The sequence below is a fragment of the Aspergillus undulatus genome (genome assembly GCF_047715775.1).
Source record: "Aspergillus undulatus strain CBS 261.88 unplaced genomic scaffold BDV17scaffold_20, whole genome shotgun sequence".
Lineage (NCBI taxonomy): Eukaryota > Fungi > Ascomycota > Eurotiomycetes > Eurotiales > Aspergillaceae > Aspergillus > Aspergillus undulatus.
In genome coordinates, this window is record NW_027396624.1 from 47,119 (window position 1) to 69,136 (window position 22,018).

A 22,018-nucleotide genomic window follows, 5' to 3' on the forward strand; every position below is an offset into this window, starting at 1 on the left:
CATTCATTTTAGGGCTACGCTGGCCACTTTATTTATGGTCTACATGAATCGGCGTCTGGAGAAAGGAGAATTGTCTTCATAGCTATGGTACAGGGTTGGAGCACAAAAGTACATTATTCACGATATGTGAAATGGAATCAATGTATATAGAACAGCATGAGGTATCATAATAGAAATAACGCAGTCTTGAACGCCTCCACCCAAGCATGCACTTTCCTTCCTTGAACTCGAGTTGCTTCTTTCAGCAGAATGACGAACGTCCCAAATGCTCTACACCGCAGAAGTGACATCAGACGCTTTACTCCGACTTTCCTCCATTCTCAACCCCCGTCACATTCATAGTACCGTCACCCCAGAATTCCAAATCCCCACGGAGCTCCCCCGTAGTGATACTCTGCCCGCGCTCCTCCAAAAGATCATCCAGCGTCTTGCTCTGCTCAAAGAAGATCTTGAGGTTATCGCTGATAACGTGTCTGTTTTCGCAGCCCGGACAGCGAATCAGGACAGTGCCGCGGTGGTATCCGTGTTTCGAGACTCGATGCGTCGAGCGCGAGCCGCATGGTTTGCAGGTAAATGTGAGTTGGTATGCGGGCTCTTGCTCGCGGCGTTGTCGATTCTGTTCTGCGTTCTCGGCGTCTGTGGCGGCGTTCTCGGGGCGGTCGGTGAGTGGGCGAGATGGGTTTGAATTCGAAGCGCTGGAATTGTAGCGGAACCCTATTAATGGGATGATTGTTCTGGTGTTGTTGGGTTTGGGGAGGTGTGTTGCGACTGAGGGCTGGAGATGGCGGCCGCTGAGCTGGGAGTAGAGTCGGGGAGCTCCCCGGGAGAGAGAAGTTTGTGGAAGAGCAGTGTTAAGGGCGCCGAGGCCTCGCAATAGACGAGCGACATGAGACATGGCCCGCAGAGATGTCTGAAGTTAAGTTAAAGTAGAAATTGAGGTTGGAGTGAAAGAATTGTGGAGGTAAAGATGATGAGGAAGTTGACCGGAGCTATGACGGCGGACTTTGCGCCGGATTTTAGTTCTTCCAGCTGCCTCCTCCGCGGCCTCTTAATCGGCTCGATCTTCCTTACATCTCTTTCTGGCGATTGATGAAAATGCCTTTCGAGAAAAGGATACAGGTTTATTATCTGGAACCTTGAAAGCAAACTCACTTGTGATATCCTATTTGACTTTGGTGGCGTGACCCGGTCTTAGTCGATCCCATACACTTTGTCTGCCCCGCCACTATCAGTGAACCTTTCGTGTTCATCAAGTGCATGGCAAAGGCCTGCGAGCTCTAGAGATGGCTTTGAGGGCAAGGACGAAGATCCGAGCTCCACGAAGGGTAGGCAAGCCTTTCACACCTCTAGGCTGACTTTCTAGCCCTTTCGGCAGGCCAACGCCACAAGCTAGTCTAGTTCAAGTTCGTGCTGGTTTGCTAATACACCTGGCGCAGGGCCTCGCCGCGACCGGAAAGGACGGATTCGAGTCGTATTGGAAAGACCTGTCGAACTCCTTGACGAGGATTCATACCAAAGATGCCTCAGACCTATCCTTTGAGCAGCTATACCGGAATTCCTACAACATCGTAACAATTCAACGTGGAGACGATCTCTATGAACGGACAAAACAATTGGAGAAAGAATGGCTCTGCGACGAGGTACAGAAGCAAGTGGTCGCTGGAATTTCATCTACCCTGCTGCTTGCCAAGGAGGTCGTCGACATGCAAGATCAAGCTACTGAGCGGCGGGCGGCCGGAGAAAAGTTCCTATCGGTTATGAGGGAGGCGTGGGAGGACCATCAACTGTGCATGCAGATGATCACAGATGTCATGATGTACATGGTGAGTTCTGTTAAGATCGCTGGCTGGTTCCTTTCTCTAACGGAGGCGATTGATTTCTAGGATCGAGTTGTCGCGGGCCGGAAACCCTCAATATACTCGGCTGCCATGGCATTGTTTCGTGACCACGTTCTACGGTCTCCGATACAGAACGGAGAGAACACGCTTGTTGCCGATGTGCTCAAGTCTACGCTATTATTCATGATACAATTGGAGCGGTCAGGACACATGATTGATCGTCCCTTGATCCGGCACTGCGTCAACATGCTGGAGGGTCTATACGAGACAGAAGCGGAAGAAGATTCAACGAGACTCTACCTTACCTCGTTTGAGCCGGATTATATACAAACAAGCACTGCTTTCTACGAGGCTGAGGGTAAACGATTGCTGGAGACGGCGGATGCTGCCACTTTCTGTGCTGTTGCGTTCGATCGAATTGCGGAAGAGAAGGAACGGTGCCTCTACACAGTTTCTCGCCTTAGTGAGCTGAAGATGAAGGATGTACTGGACAACGAATTGATCCGCAAGAACCTTGCCGAAGTGATCAATTTCGAGGGTACTGGAGTTCGAGTCATGCTGGATCAGGACAGAACCGACATTTTGGGTAGAATATACATACTCAATGCACGAGTCGATTCCAAAAAAGGTGATCTGACCGAGGCGGTACAAAAGCGCATCGTCGAAATGGGTCAAGAAATCAATGCTGCATCGATTGCATTAGCTCAGGCACCGGCACCCTCAAGGCCAGGCAAAGCAGATGCGGCTCAGCAGAAGGACAAAGAGAAAGAGAAGGAAAAGGAGAAAGAAAAAGAGAAGCCCGTGAATCAGGTGACATCATCCGCAATCAAATGGGTAGACGACATTCTAGCCCTAAAAAAGAAGTTCGATGATATTTGGCAAAAGGCTTTCCAGTCTGATCAAGTGTTGCAGAGTGCAATTACAGCCAGTTTCTCCAGCTTCATCAACTCAACGACGCGAAGTTCAGAATTCCTTTCTCTGTTCTTCGACGAGAACCTCAAGAAAGGCATCAAGGGGAAATCGGAACCAGAGGTCGATGCTCTCTTGGAGAATGGAATCACACTTTTGCGTTACGTTAAGGACAAGGACCTGTTTGAGGCCTACTACAAGAAGCATCTATCCCGGCGACTACTCATGAAGCGTTCAGTAAGCATGGACGCTGAGCGACAAATGATTTCGAAGATGAAGATGGAAGTTGGAAACCAATTCACACAGCGATTAGAAGCCATGTTCAGGGACATGACGATATCAGAAGACCTAACCGGCAGCTACAAGCAGTACGTCCAGCAGATGGGCGATCCCGACCAGAAACGCCTCGACCTAGACATTAACGTCCTTACAAGTACAATGTGGCCCATGGAAATCATGTCGAACACGAGAGACGGCCAGGTCGAGCTTCCATGCATCTTCCCCAAGGAAGTCGAAACCGTCAAGCAAAGCTTTGAAAAATTCTATCTTAGCAAGCACAGCGGTCGAAAGCTCTCCTGGCAGCCCAGCATGGGAACAGCTGATCTTCGGGCTACATTCCACAAGTCAAACGGCAAGACACAGCGCCACGAACTCAACGTCTCTACATACGCCATGATCGTCCTCTTACTATTCAACGACGTGCCCGCCGGCGAATCACTAACATTCGACGAGATCCAAGCGCGCACACGCATCCCCGATAACGACCTCATCCGCAACCTCCAGTCGCTCGCCGTGGCACCAAAGACTCGGGTCCTCAAGAAAGACCCAATGAGCAAGGACGTCAAACCAACGGATGAATTCTACTTCAACAACGACTTCTCCAGCCCGTTTATGAAGGTGCGCATTGGCGTCGTCAGCGGCGGCGCTAATAAAGTCGAGAACCAGGATCAGAGAAAAGAAACGGAGAAGAAGATGAACGAGGAGCGTGGCGCGAGTATCGAGGCCGCTGTTGTGCGCATTATGAAGTACGTATACACCACCATCACCGCCCTGCATTCCCTATCACCACAAACAACAATAGACAGATAAGATACTAACATATCCTCCTCCATTCAGACAACGCAAGAAGCTAGTCCACTCAAACTTAATCAGCGAAGTTCTCAGCCAATTATCCGCGCGCTTCGTCCCAGACGTCAACATGGTCAAGAAACGCATCGAGAGCCTTATTGACCGCGAGTATCTTGAGCGTATCGCTGAAGAACCACCAACTTACGGCTATGTTGCTTGACTGCGTCACTCCTCGATATATACATCTATCTCCCTTGGTTTCTTTCGCCTATCTAGTGTCATCCATCCCACGGCTAGGCTATGTATCTATGTATGTCCCTTGGCGAGGCGCAGCGGTTCGTTATAGGTATCTCGGCGCCTCTAGATCTCTGGTTGTCGTTTCTTTCTTGTATGCATTGGGTCTCTTCTACGCTGGTGGGTAGTTGAGGTGTGCTTAGCACGTGATTGTTTCTATTTGGCGTCGTCTTGCCTCGTCCTTGCGTATCGTTACAACTTCGATAAGAATGACAAAAAAAATCCAAAAGCGGAAATATGCAAAGACGAGATCCAAGGTAAATGCGTCACAGTTAGCTCTATAAACTACCGCGGTATCTTTTGTGTAACGAAAACCAAAGCAGAGGAAAAGAACAAGAACGCCAGATAGCCATGCACCACCCATCCACCTATGCAATCAAGAAATGCTCGTCGAAGCCCCAGTTATTATTATCACCCTATAAAACCTCCACATCCCCCCGTTCCCAAGCATGTTTAACTCCCTCCCACCTCACAACCCAAACATCACCCATTCGCATAGTCCCCCCCAAAATCTCCTCCTCACTCACCCCCTGTTCCGGCGGCGCAAGCACACTAACTTCCTCCGCAACACACCTCACAAAGACGACCTCGCGCTTATCGGGACCCTGCACCATACTCGTCCCCCCGGCATTATCATCCAGCCGTCTCAACTGCGCCGGGAAAGACGAGAGGAAACTGGCTCCGAAGTGCCGCGCCAGGAGTTGTTGATGCGTGTATAGGAAAGTTGCTTCGGAGGGAGAGAGGGCGCACGTGCGCGGGAGGGGTTCGGGGGGAATGGGGACCGAGTCTTCGGGTTGTTGGAGCTTTGCTTCGGTGCTTCCTGAGGCGGGGGATGGGATAGGGGCGCTAGAGGATGTAGAGAGGAGATAGTGCATGCTGTGTTTTGTTATTTTTGAGAGCCGTTGGCGGAGTAATGAGCGGAGGAGGTATTGGGTTCGCGAGAGGTCTGTTTGGAGGATTGAAAGGGTGAGTGTTGCGTTTTGGCTTGAGGACGATGCTGTTGTTGAGGTGGGGTCTGAGGATGCGGCGGCGAGGTCTTCGATTGTTTCGATCTACATACACATAGTTCAATTCCTGTTAGACATGTTTGGGGTTGCAAGGGCAGTTAAGTTATGAATACCTGCTGCCGTACGCGCTCCATCATGCGGTCCATGAGTCGCGCGGGCCACGGGAGGAGCTCAGGGACACTGCGCTCGGCGACCCAGAAGCGCGTGAGGAGTTGGTGGTCGAGGGCTGTGGACTCCGGGTTGGAGACGTCGGCGTGGTCGACCGAGGCGAGGATATCGTCAATGTCCATGATTGCGGTTTCACCAATTGGTGCTATATCGAACTTGATATGCTGGAGTGCCGGGATGACATGCGACGCGGAATGTTCAGCGGAGAAGAGGAAAGGCGGAGCGGAGATCGGGCGGAAATTTATTTGTGCCTTAGGCGCCAATATTCCGCCGTTTAATACTTCGGCCACGGCTTGATTGCTTACACTCAAGGTCTACCGGAGGCAAAGGAATTGAATCTAGAAATTATTTCATTCTTCTGACAAAGGAAACTAAAGTCTTCTTATCTTTCTGCTCTTAAGGCCGGACCAATAGCCGACAGTAAGTGTTTTCTTGTATGTACAGTCAGCATCCCGAACATCACAAGGTATTATTAAAGCCTTGATGATAGGTTGGTTGGTATTAAGTCCAGAATAACCGCCCATGGTAATTATCGCCTGTCGACGAGCCATGCATCAATATGTACCGTGTATGGCATGCTTGGGGCTCCCTCGCATTGTACAGGAAAACGGGGCGGCGGATTAAAAGACGGTAGGGTCAAATGGTAAATTTTCCGAGAAGCGAAAATGCGTGCGGATGAGGTATCATAGAAAGAACTCGATGAAGTGTCCAAGCGCAGTAAAGATCCGTGGAGATTCGTGGGAGACATAGGAGAGTTGGAAATAAGTGTCGAAGGAAAGTGGTAAAAGTGGTGTGTGCTGAAGAGCTTTCTGGTAGTGTCTGTCGTGTCAAGGATATTCTGAGGATCCGTCGGGTTATCGAGTCGTGGATCGTCGGTATGAGGTAGAGGGAAGAAAAATCTGAAGTGAATGTGTGGTGAACTTGGACCGTAAATGCGCGAGGTTCCTCAATCGAGAGTATCCGCTAAATGAGTCTTTCAATGTTCTCGAATGCAAAATGTAACCCCAAACACCAATATCGTCATAAAAGTCGTTCAACCAGTGGATTATCCAAGAATCATGGGCCGACAAAGCCCTGTACAGGGGCATGGACGGATAAATCCGCAGAAGTGAAGGATGAGTCAGGTTCCGGACCGAGATTAGTAGGAAAGCATACGTCGGCCGGGGAAGCGAGAATTAGGACTGTTATCAAATGGAGAGTCGAGAAGCTTGCGATCATTAGGATTGTTCCGGCACCTTCCAGTAGGGCTATCCTCCATTTCGGGGGACTGTTGGCCAAAGGCAAAAGTCTGGGCCCGGCTCAATTTCGACCGCTGCTTGACCTTTCCAAGACCGCGCTCGCAAGCAAATTCGTGTTCTTTGGCAGACATCTCGACATAGTTCTGAGGGAAGCAGAGCGATCGATGCTCGGCAAAGAAGCCACTGTAGCCGCCTTCTAAGATGTACATATCCGGGTAAGAGAGCTGCGGGTATTGATCCACGTTGTAAGCACGATCCCGGTGACGGATGAACTTGGCCATCAGGGGCGCCCTGTGTACGGAATACTCGCAGTGAAAAACAATTGCAGTCCTTGGTCTGGGGCTCGCAAAAAGTTGCGCGGCGAGGTTCTCCTTGTCATTGTAATTAATAGCTCCAACGATGTGCCCGCCATCGTATTCATATTCAAACCGGCAATCGATGATCATGATACTGTCGAACTTGTCATTGTACTTCCCGTCTTTGATATCCACGAGGGTGGCCTTGTCGATGCGAGGTAGATTGTCTGCTTGCTCCTCAGGGATGAAGTGAGGAAGCTGCAGAGCCTGTGTTTCTTCGAAGTCGCTGATGGACTGGAGTGGTGCATTTGATGTATATGAAACCTCGCTGTCGGCAATTACATCCTCTGGATGCTCAAACATGCTCAATGAACGTCTGCATTGCTTTCGGGGGCGCATGTGGGTGTGCGAGCTTTTCCGGATTGAGGCCGCGGATGGTGATCCGTTGTTACGGACGTGGCTTCCGCTTCCCAGGGATGGTCTCAATCGCGGGTTCGACAGGCCGCCGGAAGAATTGTTTCGCGTCAACGGTCGCTCACGTTGCGGTGATTCACCGAACATGTCCTCTAGGGACGCCGCTACACCTAACCCGCTGGTCTGGAATTTGAAGGGGGGTGGTTGGCTCTCCGGAGAGGGTCTCGCCATTCCCATCTGAAAGGACTGGGCTTTGCTCCTAGCCAGGCTAGGGCGTAAAAATGTCGGACGTCTCCTCCTAAAAGACACGATGATTAGACCTTCACAAGCAAGTATGATCCCCATCCAGACGTCTCTCTTACTCTTGTTGACCATCTTTCTGTTGCACTGTGGGCGATTCAGGAACAAGACCGTCGTTCGACATCATGCTCGTGTCCATGGGGGAGCTCTCCAACGTCGGCGAGTTCAACTCAATCTCGGTGGTGCTGGTGAATGGGGGCTTGTGAGGCAGTGGGGACATGTCCATAATATCCATCGCGGGAGCGGGTGAGGAAGATGGGAGCGGAGGAGTGGTCATCGCATCTTCTATACGCAAGTATATATAGGTTAGAACTGTTTGCTACTATTTTCGTCCAGGGTTAAGCATGCGCCCTTACCATGTCTATTTCCATTCCCGAACAAACACGCGGAGAACAAAGACCGACGTGGCGTAGCGACTTGAGGGCTGAATTCTTTATGTTAGTATCTCTCTTTCTCAACGGCTCAAAAACAAAGAAGAAATCACTGCAGATGGGATGACAAACCTTTGGTCAATGTGAAAATTCTGGGACAGATCTGCAGCAAGACTCGCGGTGGGTGACGATCCTCGAACCAACTTCGTACCGAAATAATCTCCCTGGGATTTCTTCATGGACAAGTCCTTGAAGTTGAACCCGCCAGCACCTAGTCCTGGTAACGGACTAAATCCATGGTAAGACGCCGATGCATCGGAGCGAAAGCAATGACCAAGCATTACAGATGGAGGCTGCATGGCCGCCAACGGTGATGAGTGTTCCATAGCTGCGAGGCTTCAATTGCCTTCAAGCTCGGTAGCCCAAGTGCAAGAATAAGGTCCAGAATCCGGGGACGCTATCTAGCAGAGCATACGCTACGGCGGCGAGTATGGAAGGATGTAGTCGCGGTTAACTACACGTCTTGAGTTTCCCAATCGCAGAATATCGGATCCCCGGCCTTAGAAATCCTTCCAGAGCGGCTCTGAGCTTGCAGCGGACCAGCATGTACTAAGTACTTCCTGGTGACCGAAACCGGGCTTAAAGCGACATGACTGGCAGGTTCAAGTAAGGTATGAGCGAAGGGAAACGAAGTACGGGGGCGGGGGAGGAGCTATGAGAAGCACGGAGTCATCAGTAAAACGTCCAAATGCAGCATCACCAGGGGAAGTGCACATCAGTCTGGTACAATGGTACGCTAATGCAATGGGGGCAAGATACCGAGAAGCGGAACGGAGCATGTGAGGATGGCGAGCCAGAGATGAGCCGGGACGAGATTGCGGCCTTAAGAGGAGTCGGCGGGCGGAAGATGAGGACTCAAAAGAAGGAGAGAAGAGGAGAGAGAAGTAGGAAAACGGCGTGGAAAAGTGAAGCTGAAGGGATGAACTTGTTGCATGGCAACGCAAAGTGGGGAGGATCTCCAGATACTCAGAAGAGCTTAAGCGACGGTGTTACTGTACCGGCGTTACTCTATAGATACAGACAGCCCGGGGCATTACAGCCGCCCCAGGACAGGGATTTCTATATTAGACGTCCTTGATTGTGTATTAATACCTTAATGGCATACTCTATTGCATCTACTATCTATCCTTTGCGACCGACAGAGGGTTAAGTCATTCTCAATGTAGGTACAGTCAGGTACGGTACAGCAGCATACAGCAGCATACGAGGTGTCACACTGTCGTCAGCGGTATCTGGCGCTCGCAAACCAATTGTGGCAGACTGGGCCTCAGCGTCCCTCGTTGCCGGGACTCCCTTACCGCCAGCACTGCGCTAGTCGCCCGCCAACGTATCAGCGCAGGGATGCACCTGGAGAGGCTGACCACTCTTAGTCCAGGGCTGGCTGAAAGCACGATCCAGAGGATTTGGCCGCCCTCTGGTGACGGTACCTGAGCGGGTATTCCTGACTCTGCCCTGGCCTTGACAGCTTGGAACTTCGCCTCATCAGCTCACTAACACTACGACTACCGTTGAAACGAACATCCCCCTCATTGTGAGTCTCAGACTGTCAAGGGTTTCGAAGCTTTGTTCCTACTCCTGACTCCTGACATATGCGCAGCTCCCTTTCGACAAAAAAGGCTCACCGTTTTCGCCAGGGCGTCGCTGGCTTCCTTCCGCCCGCTTTTGCCGTTTCTTTGAATTTTTTTTTTCTTTTTTTTCGCATTTCCTTTTTTATACATCGTTCCCAAGACTAGACTGGAGATCGAATCTCATAAAATTCTCCACACGCTCCACCTGCTCGGAGAAAGAGCTTTCAGGAACGGCCGAACAGGCGCCCACGCTTGCATGAGGCGCACCAGTTGGACACCGGACTCGACTATCGACTCCGTTCAGAGGTCTAAGATTATCTTCGATGATGAAGGCCTGAATTGGTGTCAATTACCGCCATGCAATGTTGGGGTTCTCTCCCCAGATCCCTACAGGAGTAACTGCACCGTTTAGGCTTCCGAGCGGAGAAAATCGCCCTTCACGATGATTTCATCTGAGCTTCGAATGCTACGTACTCCGCTAGATGATCGTCCTACCTGGAATCCTGCATTGTGCACGACTCGCTCATTCTCTCAAGTCAAGTTTCAATGCATGCTCCGTACCCTTACGCAGACCGTTATCACGTCCCTGCATAGGGGTGCCGATAACATTCCTTCCGTTCCTCGGCCGGATTAACTCTACAATTGTCTCCTTGATTGAATCCTCTCGCCTCCAATTGCTCGTTCGCTTGAGAAAGGATTTGGGGTCGAGCAGTCCGGGTAGTGAGCCTCGGGGTTACCGATAGCAAGCCGGGCCTGGGGAAGCTCCTGAGCTGACAAGCGTCATCGAATCTAATTCCGCCTCACTAGAGACACCAAAACCGGATCATGACACGATGGGCCTTGGGCTCTTGTATCTGGAGCGCTCCTTATGGAGTCTCAGCCGATAGACTACAGTTGCTGCTACGCTACGTTTCTTAGTCCTCTGTGACTCCCATCTGTCATCCCCACCCTGAGGTCTACTCGAGCTCGCTCTCCTCATCTTATGATCATGGATCCGACCTGAGGCTCTCTATTGGGAATAGTTCAGTCAACAATCAAGCTATCGAGCTATCAGCCCGCCTCAGTGCTCCGCCACAATTCGTTGAATTCGCGAATCACGCTCTCTCCTTTGACTAGCATCGATGATTGCATCAACAGCCCCTCATCTCCAAGATTTCTATCTTACCCCATTATCGCAGAGCCCCTCATCATTGACTCTTGAGACACCGGTCGATTTGGCGAAGGAGCTCCCCACACACGGTGACGGCTTCGGGCTTTCCTCCAAGAGCCCAAACAAAGGATCGCCTTGCAAAGCCGCGATTGATTCGTCCCCCTTACTCTCAACGAACCTGAGCCATTTTATCACCCCTCTAGCTTCATCGAGAAGGACGAGGACTTCTATTTTTGCTCGTCGTCCACGTCTATTTTCGGACTTTATCTCACCTCTGCAAGAGAGACGAAAACAATCACGCTGCTTGTGAGCACTGGCGTCGCTTGCAACACTTCCCGCTTTCAAGGTCCTTTGTGTCTTGGTCGCGCGGCCGGGTTCGACAGTCGGGAGGATCCAACGCCTAGACCACGCGGGCTATAAACAACAATCTGACGTCAGATCAGCCGTCTCTCCAGCACAAAACATGATTTCGGTCCAGTCTCGGCGGTAATGACGATGATTTATCTCGTATTGTTGTTGTTGTTTGATGTCGTGCAGCTATGACAATAAGCAGAAGCTCTACGATTGGCGAGAGCGTTTGGCCTCACACGCGCTCACTAGGCGTGTGCGGGGTCGCAGCCATGGATTTTAGGCTCATTAGGCCATGTGGTCAATCTTAGCGCCCAGTTCATGCAGTCAACTTGCATCTGCAACTTTATCTCGTCATTGTTGTTGTTCTGACTCGAGGATCTAGTCGTATCGGCTGACGCTTCCAGATTCCGATGTAAACAATCCTAGCACAAGTGTTCCATGGATCGCTTTATCTAAGGTTCTCGCTTACCACAGTACCAGCCCCAGGCAGCGGCAGTATCTTACCACTTGTTGCCGCTTTTGTGTATTGAGGCTCCATTGGCACGTGCACTACTCCAAGCGCAACCCCTCCACAGACGATAGCAATAAGACGGCGCCTCAATAGTCGGCAAATTGAAAAATCAGCCTAAACTACGTAGTCTGTCGCTGAACGAATAATGGGCACATGATGCTCTATCTTTCTTCGTCGTCACGCCCCTCCAAAATATCTGAGCGCGGTCGGTCAACCAGGGGGATCTGCAGAACTAGTACTCGCGAGTCGTGAGCCGTGAGCCGAGATCGAGATGCCTTGTCCATGTGCTTGAAGACGAAATACGCGCTCTCTAAGAGTCTTTGGTCTCAATCCGCAGGACTGAGTGAACAAGATTCAGGAGCCCTAATCCAACTACAAGCTGTTTCTACAAGCATGGGCAGGAGGCAATCGGTCTCTATGATCACTTGACTAAACCTTTGTTGGCGAGTCAAGTGGAGTAGAGGCGAGGAAGACTGCCAGACGGAGCTTACACCGAATGGATACACATTCGTCCAATATCTCGCCTCGGGAAACGCTGTGCAGCACAACTACCTACCCACAGTAGCATCAGCTCGCTATTTATGACATTCTGACACATCGTGATTGAACGCCGCCTCAATTTGAGACCGCCGGCGAAGATGTCGTTATCAGCTTTGCGTCCGACGCCGGTGGGTTTTGTTGGAAAGCATTCTACTAGAAGAAATCTCGAGTCGGGTTTTGTAGTTTACGAGCTCTCAATCCTTCTCGACGTCTGCTTCTCTTTTCTGTTTAGGAAGAAGCTCCCGGTTCATTCAGACGAAATGAACCTTTGCTCTCCGAGCAAGCCTCCCCTTCCTTTTCTTCGAAAATGTTGCCGCTATCACCCAAAGACTCTCAAGGTGCTATCTATCGCTCGATGATCACTCATCATCATGTTGCTCAGTCTCATGTTCTCCGCAGCCCGCATTCATACCATTCTAGGGTACTCCACATTCGTGATATCCCTTTGTGAGGACGGGAAGCAGGTCTTAAAATAGGGTTCGACATATGCACGAAATACTTGCTTGTTGACGGCAGATACTTTCTGTTCTAGGTGAGGGTTTGCAGAGTGGTGTTGACTTGTTAATTTCATAGAAAACAGTCGATCTTGTCCTTTGCCAGCGTTCGCTTTGAATCGGTGGGCTCCAAAGTCAGATAGTCGATACGGTTCCATCGATCAGCAGAAAAAAGCCTTTGGCGTGCTTTATCTTGGACTTGCTGACGCTGAGCTCAGAGACTTGGCAGAAAAGTCCTGCTTTAGCGCCTTGAACCCCTTCACGCCTTGCACTGAAACCAAGCTTGGAGGCACTCACGCCAGAATTGGCCTTTCTGTACAGGTTATTAAGCTATCAAGTACACGGGAAATCCCTCCAGGGAATGCAACCCTTGCTTAAACCCCCACAATCCTAGCTCAGGAACTGAAGCAATCGATCAAGCCAGGTACGCTTGTGGGGTGAGCGGACCTTATATTGGGAAGAAATAGTGCCAGGATGACGTCTGCCCTGCAGCTTGCGAGGCAATTAAGCCCTTGCGCCATTTCTGACAATAGCTTGTTTATCGGCTGGTGTCCTACCACTTTCTGGGCACTGGGCAGAGGTAGGTAAGCCGCGCTCCCGGTGAAGAGCGCCAGGAATGTTCAAATTGGGTACATGATTCCCGTTTATGGCTGCGTTTAAAGCGGCACCACGCTTTCTTTCTATAAGGTACGGGTTACCCTAAGGGGGATCTCCTCTGGGTGCTATACATCTAACGCCCGCCAACGCTGCCGCTTTGGATCCCTGGTCGTATTGACCTTCATTGTGGTAAATACCGAGACAACAAACAGTCCGTCTGTGAAGGTGGAAATTCATACATACCTGCAGATTCAGTATCTTCGCATACCCCTTCGGTCTTATTGAATCGTTGGACTATCTAAATCATCAATATCAAATCACTAACTTCAACATTAACATAATCAAATGTTGATATATTGACTCGTGCTGCACTCAGTCACTGGGCCTTTGCAGCACTATCCCATGCTCTTCCATACTGGCAGCCTTCATCTAACTGCGCTCTATTCATTCACACCTGTAATTAGTCCTTGAATAATCTCGTCTATTCAACGCTGCATCACCGGCACGAGGTAAAATGGCATTCACTTCAAGCTCCATGTGCGTAGGCCTAATAAATCCTGTAATGCCGATACATGCCAATAATCTATCAATGTATCTAAGCTTGATCGGTGATTATTATCTCGCTAGCGTCTTTCTGTGCATTTTCTCATAGCTAATCTGAATATATATATACATTCTTCCCGTCTGCCCTAATGCCAAAGGTCATCTGAGATAACCCCAACAGGCACAGTGAACTACTACCAATGCACAGAACACAAAAGAACATAAGCACAGTGCCAAAATCTCACCATGTCCATTAGTCGATCCATGAGTAAGTCGGACAAGTGAGGCCGCGGGCAAAGCATAGTACCAAAAGCGGCTACCTGCTGCCTGAGGCCAGAAACCCGATAACGTTAGACCGCATTCGGCCTATCTCCGTAAATTTTCTGAGCAGCGCAGATCCATCATCAAATTCACGAAGCTGCGAAGCTCCCAATTCTAATTCTCTCAACTCACTAGGTTCCTTGATTCTACTTCAAAGCCCAATCAAGGAGCCAGAATCAAGAAACACCTCTGGATCCCATCCACCATGGCGCCCCACCACGCCTCCAATGGCAAAAAGCGGCGTCGTGAGCCCATTAACGTCAACACAAAGCTCGTCGAGATCTACGAAGACCTAGCGAGCGAGAACGACGAGATCAGGCTCAAGGCCGCGTCGGCCCTTGTGTCGCAGTTCACGACTGATAAGACCCCGACTGACGAGGAGGTTCAGAAGACGCTGCAGCGCCTGTTTCGGGGACTGTGTAGTAGTCGTAAGGCGGCGCGCATTGGGTTCTCGATTGCGTTGACCGAGGTGCTTTCGCAGGTTTTTGCGCCGAGGGAAGGTGGGAAAGGGAAACTTGGTGTTGATGTTGACGGTGTGCTGGGTGTTTGGGAGAAGGTTTCGAATGCGGCGGGGGGTGAGTCGGGGCAGGTGAGTGCAGTCTAGCTACTTATGTGGTATGTGGATTTATTGTGGACTAATTCCGGGACAGGAACAAAGAGATCACCATTTTGGGAGGCTCTTCGGTGCAGAGGCTATTATCAAGTCTTCTATCCTTTTCAGCCCTAAGGCTCTACTTCCCGATTGGACCAAGGTTCTAGAGTTGGTGTTCGACCTAGCCAAGAAGAAGCCTTGGATAAGAGAAGAGTGTGGCTGGATCGTGTACCGATGTATTCACGACATCTCCGCCCAGAAGGCGGACACTAAGCTCGTGGAGACTGCCCTTGAGCTACTCTGCTCGAACGACCTGGCGCGCACGCCCGAGGGCGTTGCAATCTGGCTCGCTGCTAGGGATTTATTCCCCGATATCAAGTTCCCCGGAAAAGTATGGAAACACGGTGATCCGCTGGACTCGAAAGAGAGGAGCCAGCTAGCAAAGACTATGAAAGAATCTTCTAGTGGTGAGACCGAGGGCGAGGGAGAGAAGAACGCCAAGTCATCAGGCGTTTGGAATTCGAAGCTTCACTTTGCTTGGGATGCTGCTCTAGCAAGCTTGAACAATGTGCCGAAAGAGTCAAAGTCCAAAGGCTCGACACGCCTTAGCTTTGCTGATTTCTGGACTGAAGTCGTTGATAGTAAGTTGGCCCATGCTTTCATTGGAACTGAACTGGCTCTGATAGCCACAGATGGATTATTCGCTTCTGCTTCCTCTGAAGAACGGAAATACTGGGGCTTCCTCCTCTTCATCAAAGTAATCACCGAGCACAGCCTGCAAGTGGCCTCACAAGCATTCACAAAAAACCTGATCAGGTGTCTTACGAACCAGCTGGCTGTCGAGGACAGATATCTGCACCGCATGGCAGTCAAAGCCGCAAAAGTCATCCAGGCCCGCGTGTCAAAGGAGCCAGAATTCGCCGGCCCCGCTGTAAAAGGCCTCATGGGCTCCGCAGGCTCCACAAACTTCGACCAAATCACCAAGACCAAAACAATCGAGAAAATCGTATCCGAGGCTAACCTAGACGCTTTAGTCACTATCCTGCCTCTCTTCGAGACATTGGTTGCATCCCCGGGAACAACCGACGGCAAAGCCGCTGCAGCAAACCGACAGTTTCTTGCGGGTTTGCTGTTATCTATGGTTCGCGCCCAGTCGGCAGTTGAAGGCTCGGAAGCGGCACTTGAGCGGATCTTATTTGTCTTTGCTCGCTTCGCTTACTTCACGAGTGAGGAGGGCAAATCTGGCCCTCAGCCACCGTTCACCGAGCAATCGCAGGAACTGTTCCGCAGCAGAATCAATTCATCTCTTAACAGCATTATCGCTGCGCAGAAGCATGCTGCTACATTGCCGTACGCGGTTGTCCGTAAGATCCGCGATGCCGCCAAGTCCGAGGAGTATGGCAAGTTCATCATCAAGATGGACGATACCCTCAAGGAATCAGTCAAGGGAGCCTTCAAGGCGCTGAAGAAACTGGTAACACATTTCGCATTCTCTATCTTCGTGTTTCCAGACAACTCACATATGAACAGGAAAAAAGCCAATCCGACCCCGGAACCGACGCATTCAAACTCCTCTACTCAATGACAATCCTGCAAGTCTACAACGGCGACACCGACGCCGCATCGATGCTCGACGAGCTCGACTTCTGCTACAACAAGATCTTCGGCGACAAGAAGAGCAAGAAGGGTGAGGAGGCTTCCGAAGCCTCCGACGCCCTCGTCGAGATCTTGCTTAGTTTCGCGTCTAAGCCGTCTCAGCTTTTCCGTCGTATGAGTGAGCAGGTCTTTACGGCGTTTGCGCCGAATATTACGGCGACGGGGTTGGAGTCTCTGATTTCGATTCTGGAAGCTAAGGAGAGTCTCGCGGGTCAACAAGAGATGTTCGACCAGCAAGATGATGAGGAAGAGATGGGTGAGGACGACGAGGACGATGAAGACGAAGACATGATGGACGTCGACGAAGAAGACAGCGACGTTGAAATCGTGGACCCCGAAGAAAACGCGGAAGAAGCCTCAGCCTCAGGCGACGAAGACAACGACGAAAACGACGTAGACGCCGCCGAAATCGCCGCCTTCGAAGCAAAACTCGCCAGCGCCCTCGGCACACACCGCGCAGACCAAGACCTTAAAGAAGAAGAATCCTCAGAAGACTCCGACATGAACGATTCCGAGATGGACGAAATCGACACGCAGCTCGTGAAAGTTTTCAGAGCGCGGCGCGACGCACTCTCCAAAAAGTCCGATAAAAAGGACGCCAAAGAAAACATGGTGAACTTCAAGAACCGCGTCCTCGATCTCCTCGAGATCTACGTTAAGAAGAAAGAGTGCCATAGTTCTATCCTTGCCCTGGATCTCATATTGCCTTTGCTACGACTCACGCGCCGCTCGACCGTGAAGCAGATTAGTAATAAGGCGAATGCGGTGTTGAGGGAGTATACGAAGCTTTGTAAAGGCCCCTCCCTCCCTTCTCTTAACGGCGAGGAGGGGGAGGCCGTAAGCGCGGTCTGGGAGCTCTTGAAAGCCGTCCACGCCGAAGCGATGCTTAGCGGGCCGCCTGCCCATGCGTCCGGTTGTAGCCAGGCGAGCCTGTTGCTCGTTAAGGTGCTTACGAACCATGATAAGGCGAATGTTGAAGGTGTGGTGGATGTTTATGGGCAGACGAGGAAGAGCCAGCTTCTTAGTAAGAAGTGTCATGTTCAGCCAGGGTTCTTTACGGATTGGAGTAATTGGTGTGTTTCGGCGGGGAAGACATTGAAGGATTAATTACATTGGACTGTAGGGTTGGTACTTTGCTGGTTTGGCGAGGGGGTAAGGAGGGGATGATGAATAGATAGTGTGTATATATTGTGTGAATGTGTATAGTATAAAAACGCAGATATGACAATGCCACCGGCCCAGTAACCGCTAAAACAAACATAATGAACATTAATCATGTATACACATGCCATGGCCGTAAATTGCCCCAGAGGACCTAGAAACCCTTGATATACCGATGCTCACTCGTCTCCTCGAGCACCTCAAAGCGCATACCAACTCTAATCTCCCCCTCGCCCCTCGGCACCCCCAACATCCCAAAGCAAGGCTTATACTTCAACCCCTCATCCACGCGCCGATAACTCATCATCGTATCCCACGGCTGCGTCTTGTGCTTCTCCGCCGTGACGGGGTCAACATTAGGAACCTGGCACCGCCCGCACCTTGCCACAATATCATACGTTAACCCATCCACCTTCGCATTCGCTTCCTTCTCCAACATCGAGACATCGGCAGGCTCCGCATCCGCATCCGAAATGCGCACCGTCTTCCAACTATCCTCAACCCACCCCTCGCCCGTCCCGCGAATGATAATGTTCGGTCTGAACCGCTCGATGGTGATCTCCTCATGCCCCTGCGCCTTGAGTCGGCCGTTCAATTCATTGATTGAAGCCTGCGAGGCAATAAGGACCGGTAGGACATCGGGGAAATTCGTATCCTGGACACGGCCGAGAAGCCGCGGGTCCCCGTTCCCCTTTAAGACGCGCGGACTGGGACCCTTATATACCAGCACAACAGACCGATTCAGGAACTTCGAGAGCAGCTGATTGATTCCGATTTCGGGATTATAGACGTATCCGTCCGTCGTCGTATCCCAGATTTTAACGTCGGAGACGAGACTCGTATTCCTTGCTAGCCAGGTCTCATCCGGATGCGAGGGGATAGCAATGCTCTCTTCGCCCTTGATAGAAAGGAGCAAGTTCCCGCCATCACGACTAAGCCCCGTATTGATGAGCGTCATTTCCGGGATTTGCCGGATGGTGAGGAAGACGTGCGTCGTTGCATCGACGATCATCCAGCGGCGGTCGAGGTCGAGGCCTGTCATGCATTGCTTTGTCGATGTTGTTTCGAATCCGCGGCAGGACTTTATGGGGTAGACGCGGAGGGAGACGATTTCGGAGGGTTTTTGGGTTGACGGCGGGGATTTTGAGGATTTTCGTTTAAGGCGGTTGCGGACGGTTTGGGATTGGAGGATGCGGGGGAGGAGAGTTGGGATGCTGATTACGAGTGCGAGGAGGAGGAGGGCGACGAGGGGGGTCATTATGATGGTTTGCTCTGGGTAGTTTGGTTGAGATTCGGTGGTGAGGGTGAGATAGGTACGTAGTTGCGATTGCGAAATTTGAAGCCTGTGCGGGCGGTTGAATATTTTGCGGAGAAGGAGATGATCCCGCGGTTGTTGTGACCGCCTTGAAAAGGGAAAAAGGTTATATAGAGGTTAGATGTCTTTTTCGGTCTTTATGGGTCTTGGAAATCCATCTCTTCCCTTCTCTTAATATGATTGAAATCAGGCCAAACCACGAGGCTGACCAAGTACAGAATGACTTACAATTATGCTAAACACTATTGACCATGCGCCATCTACCAATCGAACGGAATGGAGCAACTGATAAGGAGGTATAGGTATCCGCGATTATAACGAGAGGTTGCTAAGGTGAACTAAACTGGAATCATCATACGATTATATGCGGTTGAGAACGCCAAAATGACCGGGATCCAATCGTGCATATCGCTCCAAAGACCCGAGCAAGTATATAACTCTACCAAGACTATACCTTCTCGCCCACCCAACGATCAACGAGCGCCTTGATCAAACCAATCGCAACCTCTCTCCCGGTTTCAACATCCTCATCACGACACGCAGACGGAACATGGAAGAAGGCAACGTTCCTATCCCTGCCTTCCCGGAGAGCCAACGATAAGCTCGTGTAGAATATGAACTCGCAAAGGTAACGACCGGCGTCTTCGGAAATCCGGAGGTCTGCACCTGACGGAGCAAAGCCCTTCCAAGTCTTCAAGAACTCCATGTCTGGCGGGTGTGGATTCAAGTTTGTGCGCGGAGAAGTGAGATCTAGTTTCACGACTGGCTCGGTCGCCGGATCGCTTCGACCGGCCGTCAGGACGTTGGGGAGACTCCGCTCCCTCCACGGTTTCTCGCCGTCCTCATACCCTGCTCGCCCGAGGATATCCGGCATATTATATGCATCGCGGTGCGCCTTCGACTCTATCGAGTAGTAGTTTCTCGTTGCGGCGATGCCCATGTGGATCACGATGTCTGGCTGTCGACTGTGGGTCTTGACATAATCCTCCATTATGGCGGGAATTGCCGTCCGAACTGCGGAGTATGCGACGGATATGGGGGAAGGATGAACATGAATGGCAATTCGGCGGACCGCGGGTGTCCCGTCGGCTGTATATAAAGGTACGGATAAGGACGATGGAAGGGACGAGGCGATCAAATGGGAGGCGTTGACGATGTTGGTCTTGAATGGCTAGGGAGGGTCAGACACGGCGCCCTGCTGATAACTTCAAAAGGGCAAGAGCATCAACTCACGCCAAAGCCCGTGACCAGTACAGATATCTCCTCCGGGTCTGCGGGAGACGAGGGAAGGTCTCTCGGCAGCGGTGTGCTCGTCAGATGGACGCCTGAGCCTGAGTCGCCCATGGTGATAGTGAGATAAGGGCGGGTCGGTCAAGTTCGCTGTTGCCGTGCTGCTGGGAGAGCCGCGAAAGACTATACTTCTATACGAGGGTAATAGTATATCGCTCAAGATAAAATATGCATATGACACAAAGACAAGTCTGTACGAAGAAGAAGGACCGTGGCGTGAGAGAAGTTGCCCTTGGCGGTTCTCCTTGGACCTTCCCCACCTCCGCATTGGGCGGTCTTGGCATCGCGAGATTCCGTCTAGAGTACGAGCAGCCTAGCATACAGCAGCAATCCTGACAGAAGTCGCTGAAAGACTTGCCTCAGCACACTAAGAGAGAGAAAATGAGATTTAGGGGGCAGATGTACGTACCTTCTCTCCTTTTGTGAGACCTACAAAACCGGGCGTTGTCATTGCCTATACAGAAAAGCTATCAGTCCTTCAGCACAACGAATCTACTTCTCATTTGATTTCTATCTCTCTATCTTCCTTCCTTCCTTCCCCATCCCTATTTATTCTCCTATCCTCTTTTTGTTTTTCAAGACACATAGATGATCCGGTAATCAGGATTCTCTTTGACATCTGGAACGGAATAAATTGAGAATTCTCATCGCTTCCGGGTCCAAGTTTGTCGCGCAGGCGAGGAACCCGTTGATGTCAACAAATGGGAAGTCGCCTAAGAGTCGGCGCTAATCAATCAACCTCTTACGGAGTAGGGCCAGCTCGAGATACCTGTTTTCATTGCCGCGGCGGCCATTGATCCCATCCCATGCACCTCTGAATCCGGATTTGAGCTGCTTGGTGAAGTTGTCATCTTCTAAAACTGCTTCGAGCATCATTGACCACCACACCCAAAGAGAAAAATTGCGTCTCAGGTCACGACACAAAAGCCAAAGAAGGGATTCTGTAAAAGGGTTAGCATTCGAGATCTTGACCTGGTAGAGCCCGGACCAAGGTCCACATGGCCCGTCTGGCGTCTCGCCTGGCGTTTTGGCAGGAAGACTGGAATCATCCGATAAGATCAAGTCAGGGTCATCGGCGGCCGGAGGCCCAAGTTGGATGTCTGGGACCAGAACAGAATTTCGCTTTGACGATGGAGCGTAATGACCTTCTTCCGGCACGAGGGGTCCGAATGGAAATGCGCGGCGCCGATAGGCTTCTTTTGTAGCGGTCCACATTCATTGGCGCGTACTCGTCATTTGCCATACATATCTCCGAGCAATGCGGGTCGGTGCAATGGCGGAACCCTCTAGCTTTCAGCGCGTGAACTGCGGTTGCGATCTTGTCAGGGATGACGAAGTCGTGAGACTCAGATTTTTCTGTATCAGTTCAAGGGCTCTCCAGCCCCAAAGGACGTTGGGGACTTTTGCGGAGTCGAGGTTCTTAGCAACGCTGGTCGCGAGTGCAGCTGCAAGAAAAGAAGACAATTCGGTCAATGTTGTTAGCTAGATTTGGCGGCAGATTTCTTGTTGTAGATTGGATTCTGTCGGAAGATATTGAGGCTCTTAAGTAACATTTTTACCACATGAGATTCACAACCACCTGGGCCTTTCTTTCTTAGCGCCCTTGAACCTTGGACAATGAAGTAAAACGAGGCTAGACTAAGCTGGCTTTATCTGAATTTCTGATGCAAATGAGATTCATGTTTCATTACCGCAAGCCGAAAACCAATCGCGAAAACGAGGCTTAAAGGAAGGAATTGTGCTGCTTAGCAGCAAATAATGATAAATGCCAATGATAACAAAACACGGAGACAAAATATTTCAAAAGGAAGAGTCGTCAAAGGAAAGAAGAATAAGGATTCACATCACATCAAGAAAAAAACAATGAAGCAGGAAAAAAAGTGTAAACGTCGACAACAAAAAGGCGAAAATGACAAATAGCAGAATCAATAGAGAGAAAATCATCAAGAGCCAAAGTCCGAGAAGT

The 22,018-nt window shown here is 50.7% G+C and overlaps 8 protein-coding genes across 8 annotated transcripts; 2 read left to right on the forward strand and 6 right to left on the reverse strand.

Moving 5' to 3' along the window:
- Positions 1 to 59: 59 nt before the first annotated feature.
- On the reverse strand, positions 60 to 1,326 carry BDV17DRAFT_261651 (DNL-type zinc finger protein). The gene is made up of 2 exons (XM_073757665.1): positions 1,153 to 1,326; positions 60 to 910 (listed from the first exon to the last, which is right to left on the reverse strand). Exon 2 carries the CDS (start codon positions 893 to 895, stop codon positions 299 to 301), a length of 597 nt encoding a protein of 198 aa, XP_073616183.1. The 5' UTR covers positions 896 to 910; positions 1,153 to 1,326; the 3' UTR covers positions 60 to 298.
- Positions 1,284 to 4,035, forward strand: BDV17DRAFT_290670 (cullin family protein; the record flags this gene model as incomplete). Its single annotated transcript, XM_073761961.1, has 4 exons — positions 1,284 to 1,325; positions 1,437 to 1,823; positions 1,884 to 3,772; positions 3,864 to 4,035. The coding sequence occupies 4 exons, from the start codon at positions 1,284 to 1,286 to the stop codon at positions 4,033 to 4,035; spliced, it is 2,490 nt and encodes an 829-aa protein (XP_073616184.1).
- A 346-nt stretch (positions 4,036 to 4,381) lies between these two features.
- sld5 (putative GINS DNA replication complex subunit Sld5) lies at positions 4,382 to 5,602 on the reverse strand. The gene is made up of 2 exons (XM_073765061.1): positions 5,230 to 5,602; positions 4,382 to 5,161 (listed from the first exon to the last, which is right to left on the reverse strand). The coding sequence occupies exons 1-2, from the start codon at positions 5,404 to 5,406 to the stop codon at positions 4,526 to 4,528; spliced, it is 813 nt and encodes a 270-aa protein (XP_073616185.1). The 5' UTR covers positions 5,407 to 5,602; the 3' UTR covers positions 4,382 to 4,525.
- Positions 5,603 to 6,227: 625 nt separating this feature from the next.
- nimT (putative tyrosine protein phosphatase MIH1) lies at positions 6,228 to 8,415 on the reverse strand. The gene is made up of 4 exons (XM_073765062.1): positions 8,036 to 8,415; positions 7,889 to 7,956; positions 7,595 to 7,817; positions 6,228 to 7,530 (listed from the first exon to the last, which is right to left on the reverse strand). The coding sequence occupies exons 1-4, from the start codon at positions 8,287 to 8,289 to the stop codon at positions 6,423 to 6,425; spliced, it is 1,653 nt and encodes a 550-aa protein (XP_073616186.1). The 5' UTR covers positions 8,290 to 8,415; the 3' UTR covers positions 6,228 to 6,422.
- A 5,717-nt stretch (positions 8,416 to 14,132) lies between these two features.
- On the forward strand, positions 14,133 to 17,497 carry BDV17DRAFT_261661 (DNA-directed DNA polymerase POL5). The gene is made up of 4 exons (XM_073757666.1): positions 14,133 to 14,627; positions 14,689 to 15,271; positions 15,323 to 16,104; positions 16,161 to 17,497. The coding sequence occupies exons 1-4, from the start codon at positions 14,244 to 14,246 to the stop codon at positions 17,391 to 17,393; spliced, it is 2,982 nt and encodes a 993-aa protein (XP_073616187.1). The 5' UTR covers positions 14,133 to 14,243; the 3' UTR covers positions 17,394 to 17,497.
- A 3-nt stretch (positions 17,498 to 17,500) lies between these two features.
- BDV17DRAFT_74168 (MOSC domain-containing protein) lies at positions 17,501 to 18,958 on the reverse strand. The gene has a single exon (XM_073765064.1). The coding sequence runs from the start codon at positions 18,703 to 18,705 to the stop codon at positions 17,602 to 17,604; it is 1,104 nt and encodes a 367-aa protein (XP_073616188.1). The 5' UTR covers positions 18,706 to 18,958; the 3' UTR covers positions 17,501 to 17,601.
- On the reverse strand, positions 18,958 to 20,554 carry BDV17DRAFT_74165 (putative pyroglutamyl peptidase type I). The gene is made up of 2 exons (XM_073765063.1): positions 19,996 to 20,554; positions 18,958 to 19,933 (listed from the first exon to the last, which is right to left on the reverse strand). Exons 1-2 carry the CDS (start codon positions 20,104 to 20,106, stop codon positions 19,211 to 19,213), a joined length of 834 nt encoding a protein of 277 aa, XP_073616189.1. The 5' UTR covers positions 20,107 to 20,554; the 3' UTR covers positions 18,958 to 19,210.
- On the reverse strand, positions 20,255 to 21,589 carry BDV17DRAFT_261664 (uncharacterized protein). Its single transcript, XM_073757667.1, has 2 exons — positions 20,806 to 21,589; positions 20,255 to 20,453 (listed from the first exon to the last, which is right to left on the reverse strand). The coding sequence occupies exons 1-2, from the start codon at positions 21,265 to 21,267 to the stop codon at positions 20,412 to 20,414; spliced, it is 504 nt and encodes a 167-aa protein (XP_073616190.1). The 5' UTR covers positions 21,268 to 21,589; the 3' UTR covers positions 20,255 to 20,411.
- Positions 21,590 to 22,018: the final 429 nt, after the last annotated feature.

Bases quoted from the DNA above. Each gene is read 5' to 3' on its own strand.
- BDV17DRAFT_261651 (XM_073757665.1), bottom strand. From the start codon at position 895: ATGTCTCATGTCGCTCGTCTATTGCGAGGCCTCGGCGCCCTTAACACT.
- sld5 (XM_073765061.1), bottom strand. From the start codon at position 5,406: ATGGACATTGACGATATCCTCGCCTCGGTCGACCACGCCGACGTCTCC. The intron at 5,162-5,229 runs GTATTCATAACT...ATGTGTATGTAG, and splicing joins TGGAGCGCGTACGGCAGCAG to ATCGAAACAATCGAAGACCT.
- nimT (XM_073765062.1), bottom strand. From the start codon at position 8,289: ATGGAACACTCATCACCGTTGGCGGCCATGCAGCCTCCATCTGTAATG. The intron at 7,957-8,035 runs GTTTGTCATCCC...TAAAGAATTCAG, and splicing joins AATTTTCACATTGACCAAAG to CCCTCAAGTCGCTACGCCAC. The intron at 7,531-7,594 runs GTAAGAGAGACG...CGTGTCTTTTAG, and splicing joins CAGAAAGATGGTCAACAAGA to GAGGAGACGTCCGACATTTT.
- BDV17DRAFT_261661 (XM_073757666.1), top strand. From the start codon at position 14,244: ATGGCGCCCCACCACGCCTCCAATGGCAAAAAGCGGCGTCGTGAGCCC. The intron at 15,272-15,322 runs GTAAGTTGGCCC...TGATAGCCACAG, and splicing joins CTGGACTGAAGTCGTTGATA to ATGGATTATTCGCTTCTGCT. The intron at 16,105-16,160 runs GTAACACATTTC...ACATATGAACAG, and splicing joins TCAAGGCGCTGAAGAAACTG to GAAAAAAGCCAATCCGACCC.
- BDV17DRAFT_74168 (XM_073765064.1), bottom strand. From the start codon at position 18,705: ATGACCCCCCTCGTCGCCCTCCTCCTCCTCGCACTCGTAATCAGCATC.
- BDV17DRAFT_74165 (XM_073765063.1), bottom strand. From the start codon at position 20,106: ATGGGCGACTCAGGCTCAGGCGTCCATCTGACGAGCACACCGCTGCCG. The intron at 19,934-19,995 runs GTGAGTTGATGC...GACCCTCCCTAG, and splicing joins TACTGGTCACGGGCTTTGGC to CCATTCAAGACCAACATCGT.
- BDV17DRAFT_261664 (XM_073757667.1), bottom strand. From the start codon at position 21,267: ATGTGGACCGCTACAAAAGAAGCCTATCGGCGCCGCGCATTTCCATTC. The intron at 20,454-20,805 runs CTACTCCGTAAG...GAAGGTACGTAC, and splicing joins ACAGGTATCTCGAGCTGGCC to ATCTGCCCCCTAAATCTCAT.